The 25,568-nt window shown below is 39.8% G+C and overlaps 1 protein-coding gene across 1 annotated transcript in view; it reads right to left on the reverse strand.

Annotated features, from left to right (window-relative positions):
- The window catches only part of tusc3 (tumor suppressor candidate 3), an 83,212-nt gene that overhangs the window by 12,517 nt on the left and 45,127 nt on the right, over window positions 1–25,568 (reverse strand). Inside the window, exons 7-8 of the mRNA XM_031289033.2 lie at window positions 6,009–6,072; window positions 4,067–4,141 (exon numbers count right to left, since the gene is read on the reverse strand). Coding sequence (XP_031144893.1) covers window positions 4,067–4,141; window positions 6,009–6,072 — 139 coding nt within the window. The remainder of the gene's footprint in view (window positions 1–4,066; window positions 4,142–6,008; window positions 6,073–25,568) is intronic.

A 25,568-nucleotide genomic window follows, 5' to 3' on the forward strand; every position in this document is an offset into this window, starting at 1 on the left:
GACATTGTTTAAATTCACCTACCCTGGTCCCTGTCTCGAGCCTGCCGGTAGCTAGCTTGCCCTGCTAGCTGATAGCCGTTAGCTGCTAGCTGCCGTCCGGTGAGTGTGTTCAGCCAGGCTTCTGTGATAATCATCCCAATAAATGGGGATGTGAGTGTACAGCCAGATAGCCGACGGCTATCTGGCTGTACACACTCACCGGAGGGCAGCTAGCAGCTAACAGCTACTACCGCACTACTGTTTTTTTTTAGGGGGGAATAAACTTCAAGATGTGACATGACCTGTCCTCTGGAGGACATATCCACACCACCGCTGCTCCGTGGATTGTTATTGGGATGATTATCACAGAAGCCTGGCTGAACACTCCATGTTACCTGCACTGATTCGGGTCGGGGTTTTTTCTATCAAAAGTACTCGCGTAGCATAGCGATCAAGACTAACGTAAAAATTGACCGGAATTCTCCTTAAGTAAAGATTTATATAACATGTAGCCCATGTTTTTAGAGGACATGGTCGGTCGTGACTACCCATACCGTTGTTCACTGGGTGTGCCAATGCAACTTCCTAGCTAATGGATGCCTGAACACATCCCAGCTCTTGGAAGTGCAGTCATTAATTGTCTATCACACGTTAATCCATGCAGTAAATCACGGAGTGTCTATGATCAGTAGTAACCACACATAATTGTAACATCTAGCCATCTTCTTATCTGTGATTATATTCGCTGCGTAGCCTATGTTTAGATTTGACCGGTGGATATTTCGATGTGATGGGCAGCAGCTAGCGAGCCGTCCAAAGCTAGCTGCAGCTAGCTCGTCAGCTAGCCGGGGTAGGAGCTCCGCAGACCCGCATTTAACTCGTTTTTGAAGCTAGTTTCCGTGCCATGTCATCTTTAATTTAACCGATATTTTTTGTATGTGTGTTAAGTTAAATGATCAATGGAACGGCTTTCTTTTTTGGATATGTAGCTAGGTCAGTGAATAACCGATGTTAGCTAGTTATGTGGGTCATCATTGGGTTGGACCTGTTAGCTGGTTAGCACGGCAGCAAGCTGGTTGAGGATCATTTTATTTATCACTCATTTCCATTTGAAACAGAAAGGCAATACATACACATGCTTGTGTTGGTGAGGATTACTCTGCACATTGTGAATGTGAGAACACAAACACGAACGAAAACGTACGAGTTTAGCTTGCCGTCCATCTACAGCATATATATATAGCTCTTCCGCCGTCTGTCATGGCGTTCATAATTCGCGCGATAATTCGTCTTTTCCATCAATTTCCATCTAGTCTTATATACTTATAAATACATTCAATTTATCAACATTGTAACACTCAAGCAACCTTCCTCTTTTTCTAGGAGTAGGTCTATGCTGTGTTTGTCTCGTGCACCTAGTACCGATGGATGTAAACAATGCAGGGGCATGTTCAATCTCAAAAACTGCACCGTTTTGCTATGGTTTCCGGGTACGGTACGAATAGGTGTGTAACAATAGACGTATAATAATATGGACAAATCTTCTGGGTCTGAGAAGTGAAGCCAATGAAGAGCCTTAAACCTGCATTCTATCTAATTTACAGTCAGGGGCGTCTACCCCGGTTGCAAAAAGAAGTCAGTTTCTATAGAAGTTTATAGGGAAATGACCTTCTGTCTTGATTTACTACCTCGATAAACATTTTCCTAACACGTTCATGGCCTCAATCGCTAGTTTCAAGTCCTCTTTAATACAGCATGGTGTTCATTGTGTAAATTATGGTCCCATTGTTTTAAAATTGACGATAAAGCAGGGGATGCTTTAGGGGCGTGGCTAAACGCCAATCATGATAGAGGCTTAGCAATGCATATCCATTGCCCTTTGTACATTAAAACAGCTCCTCCCCAGCTTACCCAATCGTCAAAAATCGTCACATTCGGTTGCAAAAAACCAAGGTGGCAACGACACCCGTATCGTCAAACTTGAGGCTTTAAAACGACAGTCCTCAAACCAATGGGTGACGTCACGGATGTCCATTAATTTTGTGTTTAACAAATTATATCATTATTTATAAATAATTTAACTATGTTTGCAACAGACTTTAAGGTACATTTTACCTTGTTTGGTGGATGTGTCAGAGGTGTTACCCAATCAGCAGCGACATGTAAACTTGCTGTATTAAAAAGGCATTGCACTTGCGCACACAATAGGGTGTTCAACACAACACTGTTTCAGTTTAAATAAACGTTTTGCTATGTTTTGTCTGGGCTGAACGCGCCCCAGGTTTCAAACTTAACAAAAATAGGCCTTGCAAATGTTTTATTTGAAAGATGCATTAATCACGTTTGTTAGACCTCAAGGACACACAGAGTTCTGGTGAGTAACAATGAACGTAAACATAAGCTTTATTTGTTTAAGAAAAACTCCATCTGTGCACCTTTATATATCATCACAGTTTTGGTTTTTGGCTTGTACACATTATCACACTGTTTATTTACTTACTCACATTTGTTCGTGTGTCAGGTGAGGAAAGAAATAGAGATCACAACTAAAACAAAAAATGCATGATTTCTGTGTCTGTGTACTGTACCCACAAATGAAACTGCATCTTGTAATGTGCCACCACGTGTTCTTAAATCGTCTTCTGGTGCGCCTACTGGTTAAATGTCAAAGTCAGAATTACAGTATGCTCAAGAAATATGAATGAATGTCTTCCAACAAAAAACACAGGCTACTGAGCACAAAACATAAGCGACAGCTCAAAAGACATTTGTCCTATTCAGAGTAGTCTGGGGTGGTTGGGAAGCCAAGTAATGAAATGTTTTTTTTCTGGTGATGAAGGCTAGTAGCAAGAGGCCTCGCAAAGAAATAACTGATTATGAAGTTGGCGAGTGTAAGTCCAATCTCAAAGAAGGAGAATCCTTTAGCACTCAGTCTAAATAGATAATGATATTAATGTTGCAGTCAGTGGATGGCCTTTTCTAAGGGATCAAGAAGGCAACTGTAAACAGCAGCCAGGATAGTTTCTTGTTAATGCCTGAACTTGTGACTTACCTTCGAATATAGGACATTTTAATTTATCAACACATGTATAGCTGAACAATATCTGTGGGTGAATGTGTACGTGTAACCGTGGATTTCCACAGGATGCGGAACGTCTGCGGACCGGCTCCGCTGCGGAACGGCTGCGTGCTCCGCCGTCCGTCAATACCCACCAGGTCCGGATTTGTTGCGTAACGGCTGCGGCCAGCCGACCACGAGATCTCGCGAATTCACGTATGTTCGTGCGATATAACAGGATGTAGTTTCTATAAACAGAACCACAAAACCAACAACAGTTTGTTTCCATCCAGAGGAGTAGAGGGGAAACAACTCTGTGCTGTGTTTTCAAGGTGTAGTACAGGGAAATATGACCTGCCGTGAGCACGGTATATTTTATTTTGAAAAGTAACCGGATGTTTTATTTTGTTTCTGTGCTCGACTTCCTGTCCCGCACTATCTGAATTGTGCTGAATTGCTGCGGAGCTCTCAGTCGTCCGTCAAAAATAGAAGCTCTGCGTATCTGCTCCGGAGGGCTGCGGACTGACGGAACTGGGACGGAGTAGGGACGCGGACGTTCTGCAGTCAGTGGAAATACACACATTGACTTTAATGGAAACCTAATGACTCTGTCGACGTTCCGGAGACGTTCCGCAGACGTTCCGCATCCAGTGGAAATTGCCGGTAACGCATTAAAATGTTTAACTTTTTAATCGTATTGGATTGTGTTCCCTCAGTTTTAACTATAAGACATCTTATAGGAATTAATGCTTTACAGCTTGTGTTTCTTCTAAAAAGATTTTTTTTTAATTTCTCCAGCACCACTGATACCTCTTGAAACATGGATTTTGATGCATATACATTGGGTGTTGCAAGAACTACTCCTGGTAGTTACAAGGTGGCTCTCACAACTATGCCACTCAGCTTAAACACACACACACACACACACACACACACACCTCCAGAAATTGAGGAACTAGAAGTTGAAAAGGGAAAGAAAAAGTACAATAAAAATAAAGGAAAGCTGAAAAAACAATCTTCATTACTTACTTCGTCTCTTGCCAACGTCTCCCTTGGAGGTGGCAGCCTCATTTAGCAGCACCATCCCCATGGTGATTGCAGCATCTGGGACAAGGTTGTCAAGGAAACAACACACTTGCATATAGAAGAGGGAGAAGCTGGATATACACACTGCCCCAGGAGAAACTGCTGGACACACATATGCACTTACAGATACGCACATATGTGCATATAAGAACTCAGATTAGCAAGAACATCAGTCACTGGTACTTTGACACCACAAAGTATATATAAAGGGCGTGGACACATTAATAACAATACATCCTTCTCCCTTTCACTAGTATTTCTTAAAAACATGTTCTTGAATGAATCAGTTGTATTGTGCCAAAAAAAAGTTTTGTTACTTTTGTCCAAGAAAGGACAAGATATCAGGAGGCAATACAAAACTAATAAACACACTTACTTTCTTAATATTAAATCTGCACTTTTTCATTTAAAACACATTTGAAATGTTATCAGCCTTTTCTAATTATCTCAACAACTGCCATAATATATTCATCAAACTTCTAACAACAATATGAACAGCAGTCTACATACAGCAATATAACACTAACGATGACTGTCACATGAATAATTATTAAAAAAAAATAATGGTCACAACTTTAAATAATAACAGTACTTAAAGGAATTAAATGAACAGAAATATGCACCTGTTGTATTTTAATCCAGGCTGATAACAATAGGGTAAAACCACTGCTGGGTGATCAGAAAAGGCTCCAGGATTAAATAAATCCTGGCTGTTAGCCTGGTCAGGAGCAGGCTAGCTGCACAGAATAAATCTCCATGGTGATTTATGTGCCTCCACTTTCGTGAAACCGAGTCAAGGCTTAAATCATCCAGGATAACTGATAAATCCCGGCTTAATCCCTTATCTTGGTTTTGTGAAACAGGCCTCAGGTCTATGTGTTATGATGAATTGATATGAATAACATATTGATGCATGAATTAATAACATATCTTTACTCAGCTATTGCATTATAAAAACCTTTGATCACTTGTAACTTCCAGCCTTGTAAACATGTAATTGTCATAACTTAACTGAAACCTACACTCTACATTTACCACCTGACAACAATTCTCCCTCTCCCTCTCATCCTAAAATGGTATAGTTGTGCAACTGCACATGGTACCTGGGTGTGTGTGCACCTGCGTATAACAAATTATACAAGGTTACATCCATTGGGAAACTGCATCTATGACGGTCATAAAATGTGTTTACACCACCTGCAGAGACAACAAGGGTAGGTGTGTTGTTATTTCAGCAGGTGTGAATGTGTGTTTCATTTCGATGTAATCAGATGGGCAGAAAATAAAAAAATAAACTGTTAGCGTGGACAAACAAATTTTGCTCTGCAGCAGGTGTGACCTTGGACCTGCTATTTCCCATGGGGACAAACACAACAGCTAGGAATGAACGATATCATTACCCACACACATTCAAAAGCACCAGTGCAAGAACACAGATATACAAGCAGATAGAAAAGAAAGCAAACATAAACAGAAACATCTATCCTGCCAAAAGACACACACAGCCACAGCCTATCATCAGGGGTTGAATTTGGAACAAATTGGGCAAGGAGGTGAAGTTAAAAGAGGACAATCTCTCATCTTCGTATTGTCTGTTTGTTTTGTCCAGCAGATAGCCTCCCTATGGAGAATGCACACAGATGACAAAGCCTTCGTGTTGGGAAAATAAATGTTGCAGACAGAAAAATTGGATGCTGTTTCAGACATATAAAGGTGGCTTCCTAGAGTATGTGTTGCGTGCAAGCAAATGTGGATTTTTTGCCAAAATGAGCTGTTGGGACATTTTACAGATAGCTAAACCCCTCTGGATGATTTGCATTTTGCAGCACTGTGTTTGAATTTATGTTGACACATGAAACATACAAACGCATTGGTGAAAGGATACTCAGAAGAAGGATGATGTGAGACTCAGCCACAAACTGAGCCTGACTGCTGCCATGAATATAACTCTGTGGAGTGGGGAAAGAGAGGGAGAGAGAGACAGACAGACATATTAGTTTAACATTGTTTATTTCAATTGACAAAAGGTCACACTAGGTTACATCCTCCGTGGAAGAAGAGTAAGGACATGGAGGGTTGAGTTATGAATGGCGAAGAACAGGATTGAAGAGTGAGCAATATGTGACAGAAAAGTGACTAGAGAAAGAGAGAATCATTAATTAATAATTAACCTTTTGTGACAAAACTCTTCATTGTACATAGTTACAGAAAGAAAGACTTGCTATCTTCTTATGGCTGATGAACCTGGCTTAAAATGATGTCCAACATCCCTTTATTCAAGTACAATACCTGTCCCCAATATAAACAAACCTGAATTCGGTTGTAGCCAAAATGGCATCCAGTTCCTGGCTTAATCTTATATTTGCTTAATCATGAAGGAGATCTAGAAAAGAATGGCCAGTACCTTTTCCTCCAAGGATATGTATTTTATGCAGCATGGTAGCAGCAGAATAGTATTATTTATTTTTATTACCTTTATTTAACGAGGAAAAGACTCATTGAGATTAAAAATCTTTTTGAAGAGTGTCCTGGCCAAGACAGGCAGCAGTACAACCACATGTACGTACAAACACAAAGAACACAAAAACACTTAAGACAAAAAACAACTGAAACAGCAAATCCCTCAAAGTCAACCACAATCCTAAACACATCAGGCAAAACATCTATAGCAAGATGTGGCTGGCTCCAAGTCAATCAACATCCTCTTAAAAGCAACCAATGAGACCAGCTCATTAAGTTTCATGGATTTCTGTAACTTGTTCCAGGTAGAGGGAGCAGCAAACGTAAATGCCTTTTTCCCCAGTTCAGTTCTAACCTTTGGAACAGTCAGAAGGATTCTAAGTCCCAATACTATTTACGCTGATATAGGTCAGATGGAAGTAGACCTAAAATAGCCTTGTATATGAAGATATGCCAGTGTTTAAGGGCGGTTTAACACATACCTTATTTGGTCCGGACTTTCGGACTTTTTAGTTTGATCCGAACCAAAATTACAGGTGTGAAACCTCCCCCGGACCACGGTCCGGATCAAAAGACCAAATTTTGGTCCAATAAAAATTGGTGGTCTCGGCCCGGACCAAACTGATCAAACATGGTCCGGTTCGTTTATAGTGTGAAAGCATTTTTTGGATGGTTCGGACTTTCGGACCAAATACAAGAAGCTCTGGCAGGCTCTCCTTGTGTTACAAGACCGGGGAAGCTCCTTTAAGGAATAGCTTGGTGCTTAGTGTGTAGGCTACATGAGAGAGAGAGTGACGGTGAATGTGTTCAGAGCAGACTGCTGTCGGCTATCAGAGCAGAGAATACATCAGCAGTTTATTTGTTAAGTGGTAGTAAATGTACAGTGTAGGTTTCCATTTGTCTCTGAATAAATTCTCCAGAAAGAAAGTTCCCGTGTCTTGCTTCTCAACAAAACCAAAAGAGCCGCGGCAGTAGGGGAGAGCAGCAGTCAGTTGAAAAAAACTCTGACACAGAGAGAGGATACGAGAGGACGAGGAAGCCCATCAACAAACCAATCAATTATAAGTATCTGGAGACGCAGCTCACGTATGTGATGATGGCAGGACGTAGTTTTGTCACGTATAGATCTTTAGTGCGCTTGCATAACTGCAGTGTGAAACCAAAACTTACCAGATCAAATGTATACAGTGTAACAAAAATATGAACATTGGTCCGGACCTTGGTTCGGACTTTCATGTGTGAAAATGCCCTAAGTCTCCGTGTTGATAGAGAAGGCCATCCAACATGTTTATAGAGTTCACAATGGTGAGTGAGGGCTTTAAAACCGGTGATGAACCTCAGCGCTCCATGGTATACAGTGTCCAGTGCATGTACATTTTGAGACGAAGCATGCATGTATAAAACATCACCATAGTCAAGTTCAGACATAAAAGAGGCAGCGACCAGCCTCTTTCTAGATTTGAACGAAAGGCAGGATTTGATTCTGAAATAAAAACCTAGTTTAAGCTTTAATCTTTTTGCTAGCTGCTGAATATGAAGTGTAAAAGAAAGAGATTCATCTATTAAAATACCAGGATATACTTAGAAACACATTTTGTGTGTGTGTGTGTGTGTGTGTGTGTGTTTGACGTAACCACAAATGATTTTGTCAAATGTAATGTAGGAATGTTAATTTTGTGAGTCATAGATGATTTTTCCCATGTAGTGCGTAGGTGTAATGTGCCACATTCTCACTGAGTGGGCAGAGAAAGGTCAATCTAACCCTACAGGAACACTCACACACAGACATGCAAAATATTTTATTAACTCACATTCACTGCCCAACCTATTAATGCATCTTTCCAGCAAAATGCTGCTTCCATATCTTTCAGAGAATAAAACTACTAGACAAAAGGCATTTTCAAACCGGAGGAACTGTTTCATAGTTCTAAGAGTCCCTCTTTTTATTGTGTCCGTACTGCCAGAACTACAATTGTAGTCATTTTCAGGGACATTTTTAGCTCCTACTTCAGAGTAGGTACTCTCGCAGCACAGGAGAAACCTTGTACAGTGATTGGTTCAGACATAAGTGTACGTCGATGATTAATTGATCACATGAGCCACTGCAGCACCGGCAACCGCCATTTTTAACTGCAAGCTAACTAGCCAGCCAACCACTAAATTGCTATTGCTTCATCCACACACTCTTTTCACAGCATAGAAAGCACATTGCCTCGCCAGATGAGTAAAAACTTTGTCGGCTCATTTTCTGCAACCAGTGTAGCATGAAAGCATGAAAGAATTAGCAGTTAAAAAAAGCCTTAAGTAAGATCTCACAACCTCAGTTTTGTTCCAGAAAATTGATAATGCCGTAGATAATTTATCTAGATTTCTATTCATTTGGAGATTCACATGCATTTCACCTGGAGTCAGGTTGTCATTTGTCATTTTTGATTGCTTGACAATTCTTAAGAGTTTTGCCTAATATGAGCCAGCGTGAAGGCAGACGCCAGAAAAGGAAGAGTGGAGGAAGAATAAAGGAGAGTGGCATGCTGATGAGGGCATAGTCTTTTTGTTAAGACTGTGATGGGCATGGGCCTCGTAGTTAATTTATTGAATTAATGTGCACATGCAGCGACCAGCTGTGAGAGTTTACCATACTCATGTATTTGAGCCTTGGGTACTTTTATCTTGTCTGTCTATTGTCTGTGTTGTTTGTAAAGTGTGTTAAGATGGATGGATGGATGTCTACTGCAAACCAAATCAATCTAGGAGTACAAAATATGGTAAGTAGTCCAGACCGGTTCTATCAGGAGACTGTCTTCCCTCCCAAAACAACCCCACAAGCAGCCTACCTCCAGTGGGTGTAGTAATTATAATGGTAGCAAAGGAGGAAGTCAGGTGACGTATAAAGAGCGCTAATGTCTGCATAGGGAGCAGGTTAGAGTAGATGGATGGGTCAAACAAACACAGGGCTTTCACCCAGGAAATCGCTGTTCATGTCCCGTGTAAACCCAAAAGTCACTATTGACGTAGTTGAACGTATACACAAGTTAACTTGCAAGTTAAGTATGTAAGTATGTTATGTACGTAAGTGCGTGATGGTCTTCGTCTCCACGTAACTACGTCATGTACTTGCGTACGGAACTGAAGTTATGTAACACATTTTAACCCAAACCACGTTCTTTATCTAAACCTAACCAAGTAGTTTTGTTGCCTAAACCTAACCAAACAGTGACGTTTCATCGACATTAACCACATGTTTAAAACTGTGACCCTTACATTTAGGAATGAGGGCGTAATGATATTCTGCCACCGGTTGGAGCGCTAATTTAGGGAATGCTTCTGTGGGTAATTTTAGAGGGTAGGAAAAAAAGACCTATGTGGTTGTATGGGTTGGAGGACCTGTTGCATATGAGTCATGTAGAGATACTCCATAATGTGAATTATGGAAAACGCTCATCCCCAAAGTATTTTGGTATAGTTTCTGTCTTTGTCTATTTGTCAACCTAAATTAACTGAAACCAACACCGAGCTCAGTGCACCGTTGGTAACACAAGAAGAGGACTGGAGGGGGCTGGCCCAACCAAGCAGATGAGTGACAAACACTGCAGGGAACAAGTGGAGTGATGGCAGCAAGTTAGTCAAGCTCATCAGGGTTTCAGGTAAGTCTGCGTTCAGACTACAATCCTACCAATTCTTTGAATGTAAGTAGTGTGTTTTGGCTGTGGCGGTGGGGGCCGCAGATGGTGCCCGCAGGTGGTGCCTACAGGTAGTGCCGAAAAAACCCTAACCCTGCGGTGAAAAAGTTAAGAGATTTAACTTCCATGCTGCGGTGGCCACAAAACAACATACTGGAGTGTAACATTATGTTTCACATGTAGTCATTCAATGGGGCCTTGTGCACCAGTTTAAAACCCACCGTTTTGATAGACCTCGCATCCTGGTTAGTTTTTGAAAGTAAATGTTTTTTTTTTAATATGTGGATGCTGACAGACAATCACTCGTAGGACGCAGCAAACTAGCAGCATGGCTAATTGCTAGTACCATGGGGAACAAAATGGAAACACAAATGGGCTACGCACAACCCTGCGGCTAATAGCTACAATGCCAGATCCTATGTCTAAGGCCTGCATCTTTTTCTTGTTGAATGGCAACCAAAGGGATTAGCAATACTTAAATTCCTGAGACCTAAAACAAATAATTTTACCTATACTACCTGTGCCATCGTAAAATAAGGAAAAATAGTATGACTTGAATCAAGGACATACAACAAATGCATCCCTTGATACAGTGACCTTTGAATTCTTAAACATCTAGATATTTTTGATACTTACTACTGATATTTATGATGCAATGGCAGTGCATACTGTTGAGATTCAATTGAGGATGAGGATCAAAGATGAACTTAATGCTTACAACCTTGATGCAAGTACAATAATGCTAGACACAAGCGATGCATTGATTTATAAGTATACAAAAAAACAGTGTTTTAACAAGGTTTTTTTTGTCAAGGCAATATTTACAGCCATAATTATGGAGTTTAGTGGTGAAAGTTTTTCGAGTTAGGTGGTGACATTTATTTATTGCACTAGTATGTATCAAACCATGAATTTGTGTGCGCCATTAGACTGCTAAGGATTCTTTAAGTATTAACATGCATAAGCACTTTACTTCAATGTGTCAATGTTCTCTGTATAGATCACAGTCTTTTACAGTCAGTACACTCAATGTCTATCACAAAGCCCAATGCTTAAGGCTCAAACTCTGCACAAGCAAGCTTCTCTGATAAGATGTTAGAGCTCCAATTTGACTGGCATCTCTCTGCGTGTGATGGGAGAAAAGCAGAGAGACAGACAAAGGAAGACAAAATGGAAGTCTTGTGGAAATGAGATAAATAGGAGAGTGAGAGAAAGGAAGTCTTTCAGTGTGTTTCACATTGTTGAATCCCAGCAGATTATTAGCATCTGGGTTTATGGCACATTTAGGGTCTGTTTTTCCACTTGACTGAACCAGTGTTGATTTCTTTCCCTATCAGACAGGAATAAGGATGGAAGGATCAATAGAAGATGACAAAGTAGAAGGAGTAAAGGGTGTCCAGCTTTTTTATTGCTTCAGTGGAGATAAATGAAGAATTTTTGCACTTGAAAGCAGAAATAAAGACGACAAAGGCTGAAGGCGGAAACAGATCTTTTTGTCTTCAACACAAACCTGTTGTTCTGCATTAAGTGGTTTTTTTGAATTGGTAACAAGATGCTTTCCTTTTTGACTGACAAACCAAGGCTCTTTTATTACCACCATGGAAAAAAAAGTTTCTTTTATTTGGACGTTGGTGAGAGACTGCTTTTGGCATTTCTAATCAATCCATGAGAAACTGCAAGTGCAACTCAGTCATGTCATAAGTAATTTATATTATGTTATATTAAATTTATTAAATTAGTTAAATTCCAGGTAATTTAAATGTAAAAGCTGCTAGCACACGGGTTGGGACACTTGTGGGTGCAACAATGGCCAGTAAATGAATGTGGAAAAACAAAAGCAAAAAAAACATCTTATGTTTTAGCTTGCTCGCAAAACATTCTTAATGGCATTTGGCTTTTGGACAAGCATGCACATGACATTTAGGGGAGTGACTTGGGTGCTGATAAAGTAGCATTGTTGTGAAGCACTATGGTACCTTGTATGAGGTGCAGTTGTGCATTAAGATTGCCCTGTCTGTTGAAACATTTGAAAATGGAACTTGGCAGGTGTTTTTCTGGTCCTCCTTTACACTCTGGTCTAGCAATCATTTAAAATGAGAACCTTTCCTTCCTTTATCAAAGCCTATACATTCACTACGTTACCAGCTTATGAGGCACACCAAGCCACATCCAATGCACTCAAATCGACGGCTCTGCAAAAAATCCTTTAAGGGTGGACAGCATAACAAACGATACGAAAGCCATTCATAAGGACACAAGTGCTACATTGAAAAAACGTGACAATTCAATCAACTATCCTCTATAAACTTAAACAGAATATGATAAGGTTCATAACAATATTGAATTGCACTAGATTTAGCAATGTGCAACTTACTGCTAACTGTCTTTGTTTATATTGTAATAATCTACTGAATTATGGCAGCACACCAAATGCACACAAATACACTTATTTTATCCCAGATTCAATGAGCAAGTGCATATTTGTAAATTGTTCAATAACTGTACAGGGCATTGAAAGAGAGACACTTTGGGAAAATTACACAGCTGTGTCAAATTACAAAAGGCTAACTAACTAGCCTGTATGCAACATGTTTTTTATTCTTTCATTAATAAAATTTAACAAACATTACTTCATACTATTTTTCAAGGCACCACTCTCTGCATGTTAGCTCCTCAACATAAACATAAACTGCAGATAGAGGCTATGAGCAAGAGCAGTGCTTGGAAGATGAAAAATTCCTCAATCCATGGCCAGGCATTTCCAATTAATATGATGGATTAGAATGCAAGAGTTCCATTCATTAGTGTGCAGAGTTTAGAGTGTGCATTTTGTTGTACGTAGCTATGCATGTGTATACTGAAAACCAGTAAGTAAAGGTGTGTTTGTGAATGAAATAGTGAAAGAAAATGTGTGTGTGTGTGTGTGTGTGTGTGTGTGTGTGTGTGTGTGTGTGTGTGTGTGTGTGTGTGTGTGTGTGTGTGTGTGTGTGTGTGTGTGTGTGTGTTCATTAGAAAGATGTAAGACATCATGGTGGTCTGGAAGTAAAAGCAGCCATAGCTCGTTGAGCGAACAGAGATTAATGGAAGCTAACACAACAGTCAAACTCTCTCTCTCTTACTTAATTCAACAGGTTACCTACACAGACCAACTAAGACACTTGTGAATAAGCCCATGCAGTCTTTGAAATGTGGTTTGGTACTCAATATAGCCAGCTATTATGCAGAAAATGACCTGTTTTACATGTATTTAAATTACAATGGCCTGAATCTATTAAGGCAACGTATAGATGGAGACAGCTTCCAATGCTTCTGCCAACAAAATACCACTACATGCTTGTTGAAAACAGGAGGCAAGATAACTTTAACCCTTCAACATAAGGTTTATCTGGAAATTCAAAAGAGAATCTTCACTGATGTAGATCAACAAAACAGCCTTTTTAGTTTCCTGTAAATGCTTGAATCACACCAACTTTCATTAACACGTGTCTTGCATCCAACCTGTGCCACAACGGCTGACCACCTGGCAAGGGCAAGTACCTGATTACAGCCACTTAAATATTTTCAGTACTTCACAACATTTCTTTGAAAGACTACAGGAAAACATGTCTTAAAAGTACATCTTTAAGAATAGTTGTATCTGCTGTTTGGGGTAGCATTAAGTCCCTCTGAGTGTTACACATTTGAAGTGTCAAAACTGAACTGACAACACGCAATTCCTATAGATTTCTATAATGTAAATATTCTTGGACAATTATGTGCAATAACTACTCGGTGCAATAATTTATTAGTTATATGTGCAATATCTGACATTATTGTAGTCTGACATGCTCCAGCCACTTGTTCAATGCGCTACTTATGCACACTGTACTCTATCTATATTCACACTGTACTCCAATAGCATTTGTACAATCCATTGTTTTAGCAACATGATCTTTTTAACCTTATCTTACTTAACTTTAACTTACATCTTTATTTCTTGCACTTTAGCTATGTTACTTTATTCACTTATTGACTGTTTGTTTCTTACTCTTATTTTTTTTTTTTACATTAAATCTGACTGTGAGCAACTGCAATTTACAACTAACAATTTATCTAAGGGGATCAATAAAGTATTCTGATTCTTTGCTAAAAGTGTTACAGAGTAAATCCAAAATAATGCACAGTTAAGTAACGCAATGATAAGGTCACAGCTAATACCCGGTTTATACTTTATAGCTGCGGACCACTTTTTACAGTAGATGTAATTAATCCGACTTTCTTGCATGACTCACTGAGTGTCATAATAATAGACTTTAAAAATAATGGACATGGCATTGGTGGATTGCCATTTTGAAGCCAGGAGTATGCATTTTGGCTGTCGCGATCTTGGTATTTTGGAGTAAGAAGTGACCATATTTGGACAAAAGTGCAGAGCAGGGGAGGATGACGCATCTAAGTCAGTGTTGTGTATGGTTTGTGTAACACTAAACAGGAAAAGTCCCAGATTTTCAACCCTTCTGATGCTAGTCATCCAACAGTTTTACTGGGGGTAAACGCAGACCTCCGGGTACTGGTGCCGTTCGTCATGTACATAGAGCTGGTTGAAAATCGTCTCTTAAAGTGCCCATATTATGAAAAAATCACTTTTTCTGGGATTTGGGGTGTTCTTTTGTGTCTCTGGTGCTTCCCCACACATACAAACTTTGAAAAAAATCCATCCATGCTGTTTGCGGTTTCTGAATGTGTCCTGCCTTCAGTCTCTGGGTGAGCTGTTCAAAATCGGCACGGCTTGTGACGTCACAAGCCGAAACGAGCAGGCTAACCGCAACCATTAGCTCGTAGCATTAGCATGCTAACACTAGCATGCTACCTCGTTCTCAATAGCAAAGCACTGCTACAACACGAAGAAGAAGAAGAAAGAAGAAAAGAGGTCTCACTCTGTAGTTATTGAGGTAATAAATCAAAGTAGAAGTAGGGTAATTTCCCTATAGACTTCTTTAGAAACTTAGAAACCTAGACTTCTTTTTGGAGAATTGGAAATTAGATAGAAGGTAGGTTTAAGGCACTTCTACATTGGATTCACCTTTCAGTCCCGGAAGTTACAGCGCTGTATCATAGAGTACTGCTTGCAGTGGCAACAGAAGGCAAAAAAGGTCTGACAAACATTGGAGCTCGACCTATTATGTACCCAGTATGGAAAGATGAAACCATTCTAACAGGAATTTGCTGAAGGGCTATTAACCAAAGTATTGTTTAAGGTTAAGAATGCTGATATTTTATTTGTTACCCTGATCAAATATGCACGCAGAATACACGGTATGTAGATTTGTGCATGACATGCGGAACCAAAGTTCACAAGCGCGAGATCTACCCAGAAACTTTTAGCTGTACGCCTTTCGCAACATGTGCTGAGGTTAGCGCAACAAGCTGATTGGCGTGTGAGTCAGTCACAAATGAAAGGCCAGAACTGGAAGACCCGCCTGCAGGATTCCTGTTCAGCTACAACAGCCCCCCCCCCCCCCCCCGTTAAATAGCCTCACTATGGCTCACCTTCATACATTCAGCAGGTCCATGCTGTGGAGGAGTCTGGTATAACTTTAATCTGCTCCTGCTCCAATTAATCTAATGGATTAATTTTTTTTAGAGACCCATGTCTGCGAATAAGCTCGAAACATTAGGTCTGTTTGTCTTTAAATAACATAGAATTATGTATATGTGAAAACATCTGACCGACCGTAAGTTAAAAAAAAAAAAAAGTTTTCTATAGTTGGGGATTTAATGGTCAAGATTAGCTCAATCAATAATCTCAATATCAACTTTAGAAGTCTAAACTAGTTCTAGACCTTTACCCCCCCCCCCCCCCAACTGCACTGTGTCTGTGTTCATGCACTAATTTGAATACATTGACATTAAAAACACTTGTTTATATAACAACTGCATAAAGCAGCCCATTTGTCAGACTTTGAAGCAAATTAGGTGTCTCCATCCATGCAGGCGTATAATATGCATTTACATATACACATCTCACGTTTATTATTGAATTAAAATGAGGTTGAGAACGGGCTTTGACGAGAAGTAGCTGTCAATGATTTCCTCAATGCGTAACAATCTAGTGTGCTCCATGTCACAGAAAACATGACAGGAATGACCAATAAAAATGGAATAGTTGGCATCAATGGCAGATTATGTTAACACTGATAACACAAAGTATATGAGCAATGAGCATACCTTGTCCCCTTGACTTGACCATTCTCTCTCTAAAACCAAACCATTGTAGTGCTGGCTGTTAATAGTTTGGTACTCTGGTACTCTAGTGCAAGGTACTCTGGGTAAGAGACCCGGCTAAATACCTACAACATAAAATGAGAGCAAGCTTGTGAAAGAGAAAACCAAGGGAAAGAATAACTGTTTGCAAGATGATACAGCTATACTGAATCAGACCTGTAAACCAAAAACACAACACTGGTACTGATGCCCGATAGAGTAAATCACGAGTCAACTGAAAATGTTGAAAAAAAATTAAGTTGTATATAATAGAGTGGCCAAAAAAGCAATTTATTATTTTTTTAGATAATTTTTTGGGCATTTTAGGCCTTTATTTTGACAAGACAGCTGAAGACATGAAAGGGGAGAGAGAGGGGGAACGACATGCAGTAAAGGGCCGCAGGTCGGAGCCAAACCTGCGGCCGAGGAGCCAAAGAGCAAACCTTCATACATGGGCGCCCGCTCCACCAACTGAGCCACCCGGGCTATTTTTGATGGCTTGTATTAGATATTAGAATTTTAATATTTCTTAAGTTAAAAGAAGATATAGGGCAACACAGCAATGATTTAATGTCTAACTAGATCTGAGAGAGCATATGGGGGGTGATTTATGCAGTACATCAGATGGACTATGGGCAGGTTTTACTAAACCCTTTATTTGAACAATATGGTAGTCTATTTTAGGGATTCAGGTGATGCTTTAAAACCTCATTATCTACTCACTGTTTATGCAGTTCAATGTTTACACACTCCATGGAGAGTTCAGTTTAATTACCCAAGAGTCAATTAAAGCCTTTTAAAACCTTTTTTTTTTTTTTTTTTTTTTTTAAACCTGTCAATCAGTAAAATGAGGTGACTTCTCATTTTCTCAATAGACTAACTTTCATTTGTGTTTTTTTTTTTTCCACACAACGAAGGCTTGTGACTAATACAAATGTTGGATCATTCCACATGCTGTCAAAATAAATCTGAGCAGGGAAAAAATAAACTTGCCAGTCTCTTGTTACCACTGCTGAATTTCCCTTAAGCAAGGCAGTTAACACCCACCAGCTCCAAGGAACCCTCCCAGGGGAAAACAGTTTAAGTTGTACTGGGCATTTCCCAGGTGTGGTTGTGTACTCTGTCTATCAATTCGACCAGTTAACAGTTTGTAACATAGAAAAAAAATGGATTATGGACCATTTTATTTCTATAGTTTGTAGCTGACTTTACTAGCTGACTTCTCTATTGGCTGTTGAAACAGGCGACATCCCTTGTGTTCTAAAACCAGCCTTTGCGACTTGACCAGCTGAGTCGCAGCGACACCATCAGCAGGTTTGAGTCGAGCTGAATCGGCCCAGTTCAGACCGCTGCAACTTTTCCCTGCGACGTTCTAAAACGGTTTCGTCTCGTGGTGAGGCTTTGGTCTGAACTGGACTAAGGGGCAAAGTACATTTTACCGTAATTATGCAGACAACAGACAGATATCACCAGGTGACTATGGTCCAATTACAAGCACTGAGTAGGTGCGTTGAACAAATCAATGATTGGATGTGCCACAAATTCTTTCAAAAAGACTAGATAAAACAACACTAATTGTCTTTGGATCCAAAGTAGAAAGATGCAGTACTCAGCTTAAATCTCTAATGTTAAAAACCACAAACCAGGCCAGAAAAATTGGTGCATTCATGGACTCAGACCTACAATTTGATAGCTACATTAAGACACTTACAAAAATCTCTCACCTTTAGAATGTATATAGAGGTTTACTCCTCGATGCAGCGGCCGCGGGTTCAACTCTGACCTGTGGTCCTTTGCTGCATGTCATTCCCCCCTCTCTCTCCTTTCATGTCTTCAGCTGTCCTATCAAAATAAAGGTTGAAATGCCCCAAAAAAATGATCTTTAAAAAAAAAAAAAAAAAAAAAAATGAATGTCTATGAAGAATTAAAGGACTTGTGTTTCTGCAACGAGCGTTTCACTAGCATTTGCAACTTAAGATATATGTGTGCAAACTGTAAAATCTATTTACGAGCACATGTGCAAATAACTTAAAGTTAGGGTATTTTCACACTTTTAATCAGTTTTAATTTGTTGTCTTTTGGTATATTACAGGAGCACACAGGAGCGTGTTCCAGAGGAAGTGTAACCACACTGCGGCTGGATTTGGCTCGCCATTATATTGCAGCGAGCCAGCAACTGCAGCAAGCGTTGACTGCATGGGGTTTTGTAAAGTGTAACCACAGTTGCGACCACTTTATCACCATTGCCCAGACTCCCTGTTACTTGAACAAGCTACAGAGGCAATGTCGTCTCGCTCTGTCTCTATGCTGCGCCCCGTTCACGTAACAGAGGCCGTATAACTGTATTTCACACTACAATGCTTAAACTTTGCATGAGTGCCAAACGGTAGGGGTGGTTCGTTAACTACTACTGTATATTCAATGTCACTGACAATTTATTGACCAATTGAAACTGTATTTCAAAATTTCATAAGGCTTTGTATTCATAACACAATTGTATTATTGTACAAATTAGCTACAAGTATTACTGTACAGCAATAGTAGTAGCAGTTACCTTATGTAAGTCACTCTGAAGCTGACTGGATTGAATAGAAAGAAAACTAATAATGGACTAATACATGATAATAAACAGATGTAAAAAAAGAAGCAAATTTTTCCCACCCCAAATACGTGTGACATATAGCCCTTATCCTGTATATGTTTAATGGAAAAATGTTTAAATCAACAATGCTCAAACTTAGTCAAAGTTGATGGACAATGTTTCCCTGATGTAGAATGTTTTAATATTAAGATGCCAGCCATATTATCTGCCTAGATAATTCACGAGTGGTTTTGTTCCTGCCTTTTACATTCCTCCTTATGCAGATTCAAAACATGCACTACAGAAAAGCACTACTGCTTTTGTTTTGTTTTTCTTGTGTAGCATAAAGGGACTACAACTGCATTTTGTTGTGCCTTGAACCATACAGTATACAGTTAATGCAGTTTAAAGTATGAATAATTACATAATTATTAAATAAATACAATTTGAAGCAGACATAATTAAAAAAAATGAAATCACTTTGCTTGTAAATGTCTCCTCGTATTCCTTTTATTAAAGAAAAACAATCATTCATCATTATTTGATAAATTTTCATTGTGCCCCTAAAGTTCTTTCTGATCTCCTAAATTATTCATTGTGGGAAAAAACTTACTATCAAGCCCTGCTTTGCAACCTGCTCTGTTGGATTAAAAACTGCTCCACAAAAGAGGAATGGTTTGCAGAGTCAATGGTAAAAATTCCTTTGAAATAAAGTTTGTGAAATTGTTGTCCCATTAGCTTGCTAAATGACAGTCAGATAGCCTAGATAGCTTTTCTCTCTCTTCAGTAACTATTTATTTAAATGTATATTGTGCAATCCTAAAAACAAAATGCCAGGGGGATTATAAGGCCCAGTAAAGAGAAAGTAAACAGAAGCTTGGAAAACTATTGTGACTGACTAGGGCTAGCCTGGCTGGCTAGCGTGTTAGCTATTAACTTGCCAGCTAGCCCTGCGAGGAGGCACTACATCACCAAACTTCTAGAACTAAATATTTCACGTGGATGAGTTTGCTGGTGTGACCAGGCCTTAAAGCTACACTGCTTAACTATTGTATATTAACGAAGGTTAGTTACATTCAAGCCATTGTCGATTGAGTTGATACAAAGCTAATTAAGCCTATCAACTCCACAAAACTCTCTCTGTATGCCTTAGTATGGCTATGTTTACAAAGTGGTGTAGTACAGCAACATTCGCGTGCAGCAGCTCGAGTGAGGTGTTTTACGTCACCGCTGAGAAAGGACAACAGCAGCGTTCAGCTTTGGAGAGGAAGAGGACACAAACAAATTACAAGATAATTACCTTTCTAAAAGAGTCCATCATGATTTTTAATCCTCTGTGTCCTCCTTGATTTGACAGGATAAAAGCTACTAGCAACTGTGTGGCGGAGGGGTGGGGGTAGTGCGCAATCACAGAAGGCGTGTGTCATGTGGATGCGGCGACGGTTTTGTTGTCATTACTTAGAATTCCTCATGGGGGCAACAGAAACTACAACAGCTATAAAACACATTCAGTTAAGTAATTTTCAACTTTGAATTAATATTTCTATTTTTGTAACCATTTTTCTACCTTCTTTTGTCTGTAAACCAATCTGCTTTCCTTTTCTCCTCCTTTCTCTTTCGCCTCCAGGACATGTTTAATATATGGTTCTTAATTACAGTTTTCGGCTAAAAACAATGGTTCCAATCATTTCGTGTGTGTGTGTGTCTGTGGGTGTGAACATCTACTGTATGTGTGTGGAGACAGGGAGGGATGGTCAATGGCTACTGGTCTGAAAGAATATCCAGCCTACAGGATCATTTATTTCACTGCTTCACTACACTGTTCAATTATCTCAATACTGGCTCAAAACACAGAGGAAAAACACACAGCATTCCCTCGCTCAATCTAATGCATACACACAGACAGAGGTGTGCAGGTAAAGCAAAAAATAAAGCCACACACACACACACACACAGACAGACAGAGGTGTGCAGGTAAAGCAAAAAATAAAGCCACACACACACCCTCTGCAAGTCAAAAGTCAACTATTTGCAGAGAGCCAATAACAGTGACAGCTGTGTTCCTTTAAAATATGAAAGGTTAGCATTAATGTAGAGAGGGCTGCTGCCAACAGCCATCAACCAATCATGTGAAATCAGCTGGAAATATGGAAATGTCATCAGCCAATAGTGGGGAAATAAGGAATTGGTTGGTCATTAAAAACCAAGAAAGAAAAAAGTTAGCGTTTGCTTTCTTGAGATTCCCTTCCTTTCAGGCTGAGGCAGTTTGTTAATATTATAACTTATAAAACTTTTACCATGAAAGACTCACACAAGAAAGCTCCTTCCCTTTACTTTCTTTTCTTGACTTTCTTAATTCTCTTTCAACCTCTCCTCCCTTCTCATGCAGCTCAAAAGCTGTTCAGCTGTGTGTGTGACTTTTGAATAGTTTTCTTTTTTTGTGTACATGACGTGTGGGTTTGTGTTTTTGTGTGTGTGTGTGTGTGTGTGTGTGTGTGTGTGTGTGTGCAAAAGTGAACTAGCAGTATTTTCTTGGCTGCACAGTGAGACGCTCACAACAATTTCATCTGCTTGGTCGTGCCATTCGTCAGTTGACGAATCCTTTCAATATAGTCTACCTGGCTTCGCTCGCTCATCATTTTAAAGGAATTACACTGTCTGGGGAGAGAGGGAGATAGAGGAGAGTGGGAGATTAGAGAGGGAAGTGAGAGGAAGTAACACGAAAAGAGGAGGGAAGTAGAACAGGAAAGATAAGGCAGGTATCTTTTCAATACCATCTGCCCAGTTCAAGCAATTCACTGTCAGAGGAAGGCGAGAGAAAAACAGGGATTTAAAGCGAGTACAGAGGGGGAGGATGAAGGTGGAAAAGGTGTGAAGGTAGAGAGGAAATAAGAGAGATGATGGCCATTTACACAAGATCTAATGAAGCTATCTCTGTAGAGCTATTTCGGTTGAGTGGCTACAAAAAAGCTATCTGGCCTAGAAGCTGAAGAAAACGTGGTTGGGTTAAAGCATGTATGTCACTGAGGTTATCAATGAGGCTGTTGCTGTTAAAGAGGAATGATTAAGGTTAGGCTATGAGGCCTAGGAGGCTATGCCTGTAGGGGGCTTAACAGGAAGTAATAACATAACAGAGCAAGCATTCAATAGGTTTGCATACTGTAATTTCACATAATAGGTTTGCATACACTCAGTGGTCCCTTTTTTAAGTATGCCTGTACAATCTAATGCAATCCAATACAACAGCCCTGCCGTAACATCTATCTTTATTAAGCTCATAATGTTCCGTTTATATGGAGGAAATATTTATTCATAATTCAAATTGAAAGTCCAAAGAGAAATTGAAAGTCCAAAGAGAAAACGAAGCGAGATCAAATGCGGTGCGGTTTTATAATATGTAGGCAGCTGATGATTATTAGTGAAGTTGGTAACGTCTGTTATTTTGACAATGCCATCAGTCATGGCATTCCTAGAAAATACTTCCAAGGTAGACAAAGGTATGTTTGCAGCTAGTCACTAAGATAACAAATCATCTTTGTTAACCATTAAGAATACAGCATGCAGTGTTTTTTTTACATAGATTATAGCAGAATTGTCTGAAGTAATGTGACAAATTTGTATCAGACTTTGGACCCTTATACTTGACTCTTTTAACTTGTTTTAGAAGCTGCCTTTGCAGTTTGCTAAAATCCCAAACTATTAAACCTAAACTTACTGGGTAGACTAGTAGTCTCCCAATTTCAACAGGGTAATCAGTGGGAAATCTGCCAGCTCTTCAGCCGTTCTCCTGCTAACTGGTATAATTTGTTTTCTGCATGCTCAGTGATAAATCTTTTATGACTTGTTCACCTTTGCATCTGAATCAGATACTAGTGGCTACTGTTCCCCACAGTTAGGGAATACATGTATGTCTTTGTCTAAAATGCTGTTTCAACACTTCACTATGTCAAAGGCTTTAATGCTGCCCTCGTCGCTCTGCTAAGCACATACAAAGCCAAGAACAAGAGAGGACAGAAGCAGCAGGCAGGTAGGGCTGTTTCAAACTAGCTGATAGCTGACTGCACTTCATTTTTATGAAGACTATACGATGGTATGAGAACAGACAGAGATGTGAAAAAGAGAGGGAACAGAGAAAAACAGAAAGCAGTAGGAGGGGAAAGGGGAATTAGAAGGGAAGAGAATTAACTGATGAGGAGAGAAGGAGACCATGAAAGTAGAAGTAAAGATTGGAAGAAGTAGAAAATGGAAAAGGGAGTCATTATAAATACAGGAAGGGAGCTGAGACTGAAAAGAATAAAATACAGGATATATATATATATATATATATATATATATATAAACAGTTCGGTTCATACCTCGGTTCAGACATCACGGTTCAGTTCGATACAATGGAAGGAAAAGCATAACAAAAATGCAGAAGGCAATTTTTTTTTTTTTATTGTGCATGTCTCAGGCTGTACCACCTAGTGTCATACAGTCTATCCCCTGAGCTAGCTGCAACAGCCTTTAGTGTGTAAAGTAAGATGTAAACAGTAAACAAAGAGTACCCCACATCATCTCCAGACTCCATCTGGAACTTGTAAACAAAATAAGACAATCAGCTATAAAACTGGAAATACAGCATCTCTTATTTATGAAAGTGCAAATTACATATATAAACAATAATAACAACAACAAATATGTGGACGGGATGGCATGTTGTAACGAGGTTCGAGTACATGCAGCAAATACTTGAAGCCCTATTTGTATTTGTATTTAAAGGCTGGTTAAGCACTGTAGGAAGGAGAAGTTGGACAGTTTTTTATGGTCTCGTTCCAGTGATTGGTACAGCTGGGTGATGGCTTTGGATATGCGTTAGCATGTTAGATGTATTTCCACTCACATACCCAACAACTGCTGAACAATGCCGACACACAGTCCTCGTCTTATCCACCACTCTCTCACCAGTACTACTGTAACTGACCCGAAGACCGAAGTTTTCGAGGCCGGGACGGCACCAGGCAGGATGGCATGAGACGAGAAGGCATGATATGGGAGGCTCCAGGCTTCATCCATGCAGTCTTGAAGTTTATCTTAAAGAGGCCGGCGGGTCCTCTAACTCTTGTGGGTCGCCACCACTCGCCATACTCGTCCTTTAGTGCTGCTATCTCTGACTCACTCTCTCACTACACCGTCAAACTGACAAAAAACTGCATGTAGGCGGAGCTCGGCTAGCTTCAGAGCTAAGGCGGGGCTACAGATTAGGTGTCCCTAGAACCCGCGTATCTAACAGTAGTTCCGCATTACATTAATTAATTTGCGTGCAAGTTTTATTTATTTTTATACTGTGTATTCTCCGTGTAAATTCATGTACCGAACCGAGACACCCGTACCGTTCCGGTTCAATACGAATACATGTACCGTTCCACCCCTAATATATATATATATATATATATATAAAAAGCCTCTTTTAATTAAAAAAAATAATTAGTAAGTCATTATTTCTGTCTCCAACAATACTAGCATCTGTGCCTATAAATGCTTGTCCTGACAAAATAAAAGTGGTTAAGAAGCACGAAGGTGGTGAAGAGAGCAGAGTGGAGAGACAGGAAAATAACAGGAGAAGAGAAAGATGAGGTGAAGATTGGGAGCTACAGTTGGGAGCTACATAGGATGAGGGTGTAACATATTTGTTGTCAAACAGAGTGAAAAATGAGCCAACAAAGCCTGACAAATGGAGTGCCTTTTACACAGAACAAGTGAGAGGGAGCCTACCATATGGAATCGAGGATGGGAGGGGGAAAGAGGGAAGTTAGATGCTTTTTTTTTTGTTATTTTCTTTTGACTTTATAAGAGTGTGTTGGTGTACTCCCCTCTGTTGTGTGTTTGTGTGTATTCTCTAGGAGTGGTGGCTACAGGGAATACCAATCATTTTCAGTCTCTGCATGAGCTGAATTGACTTTTCTTGCAACAACACTGCTTAGTATACCTGGGGTCTGTGACCCCATGCATCCCTCACTGTGGCAGGGTTTCTGTCCATGTGTGTGCAAATGCACGTCACGTACCAGATGGCATAATATTGGAGACATAGCCTTGTTTTTAAGGCAAATTTCCTTTACTCTTTTTCTCTCTCCCTCTCGCTCTTTATCACTCACTCACTTATCCCATCCCCTTCTCTCCCTCCTTCCTCATTTTCTCTCATATTGTTATTTCAATTTCACACTTGAATGAACAAACTTAAATGATGACTAGCAAAACTGTATCTGGAAATGCTGTGGGTGTGTGACTTTTAGGAAACATACTGGCAATAAGTGGCAGCTGTCTGAAAAACCGAGTAACTGTATAAAACACACAAGGTGAGAAAAAAGAAAGAAAGAAACTCTCTGCCCCTCTAGTTCTCTTTGCCTGGTCCAAGATGACTCTAGTGTGTCTCTAAGGTGATATTAACACAGTATGACTGCTCCCAGCTGTCCAGTAACACACACACTGCCCCAGCGGTGAC

The sequence above is a fragment of the Sander lucioperca genome, chromosome 4 (genome assembly GCF_008315115.2).
Source record: "Sander lucioperca isolate FBNREF2018 chromosome 4, SLUC_FBN_1.2, whole genome shotgun sequence".
In the NCBI taxonomy this organism is placed as follows: domain Eukaryota; kingdom Metazoa; phylum Chordata; class Actinopteri; order Perciformes; family Percidae; genus Sander; species Sander lucioperca.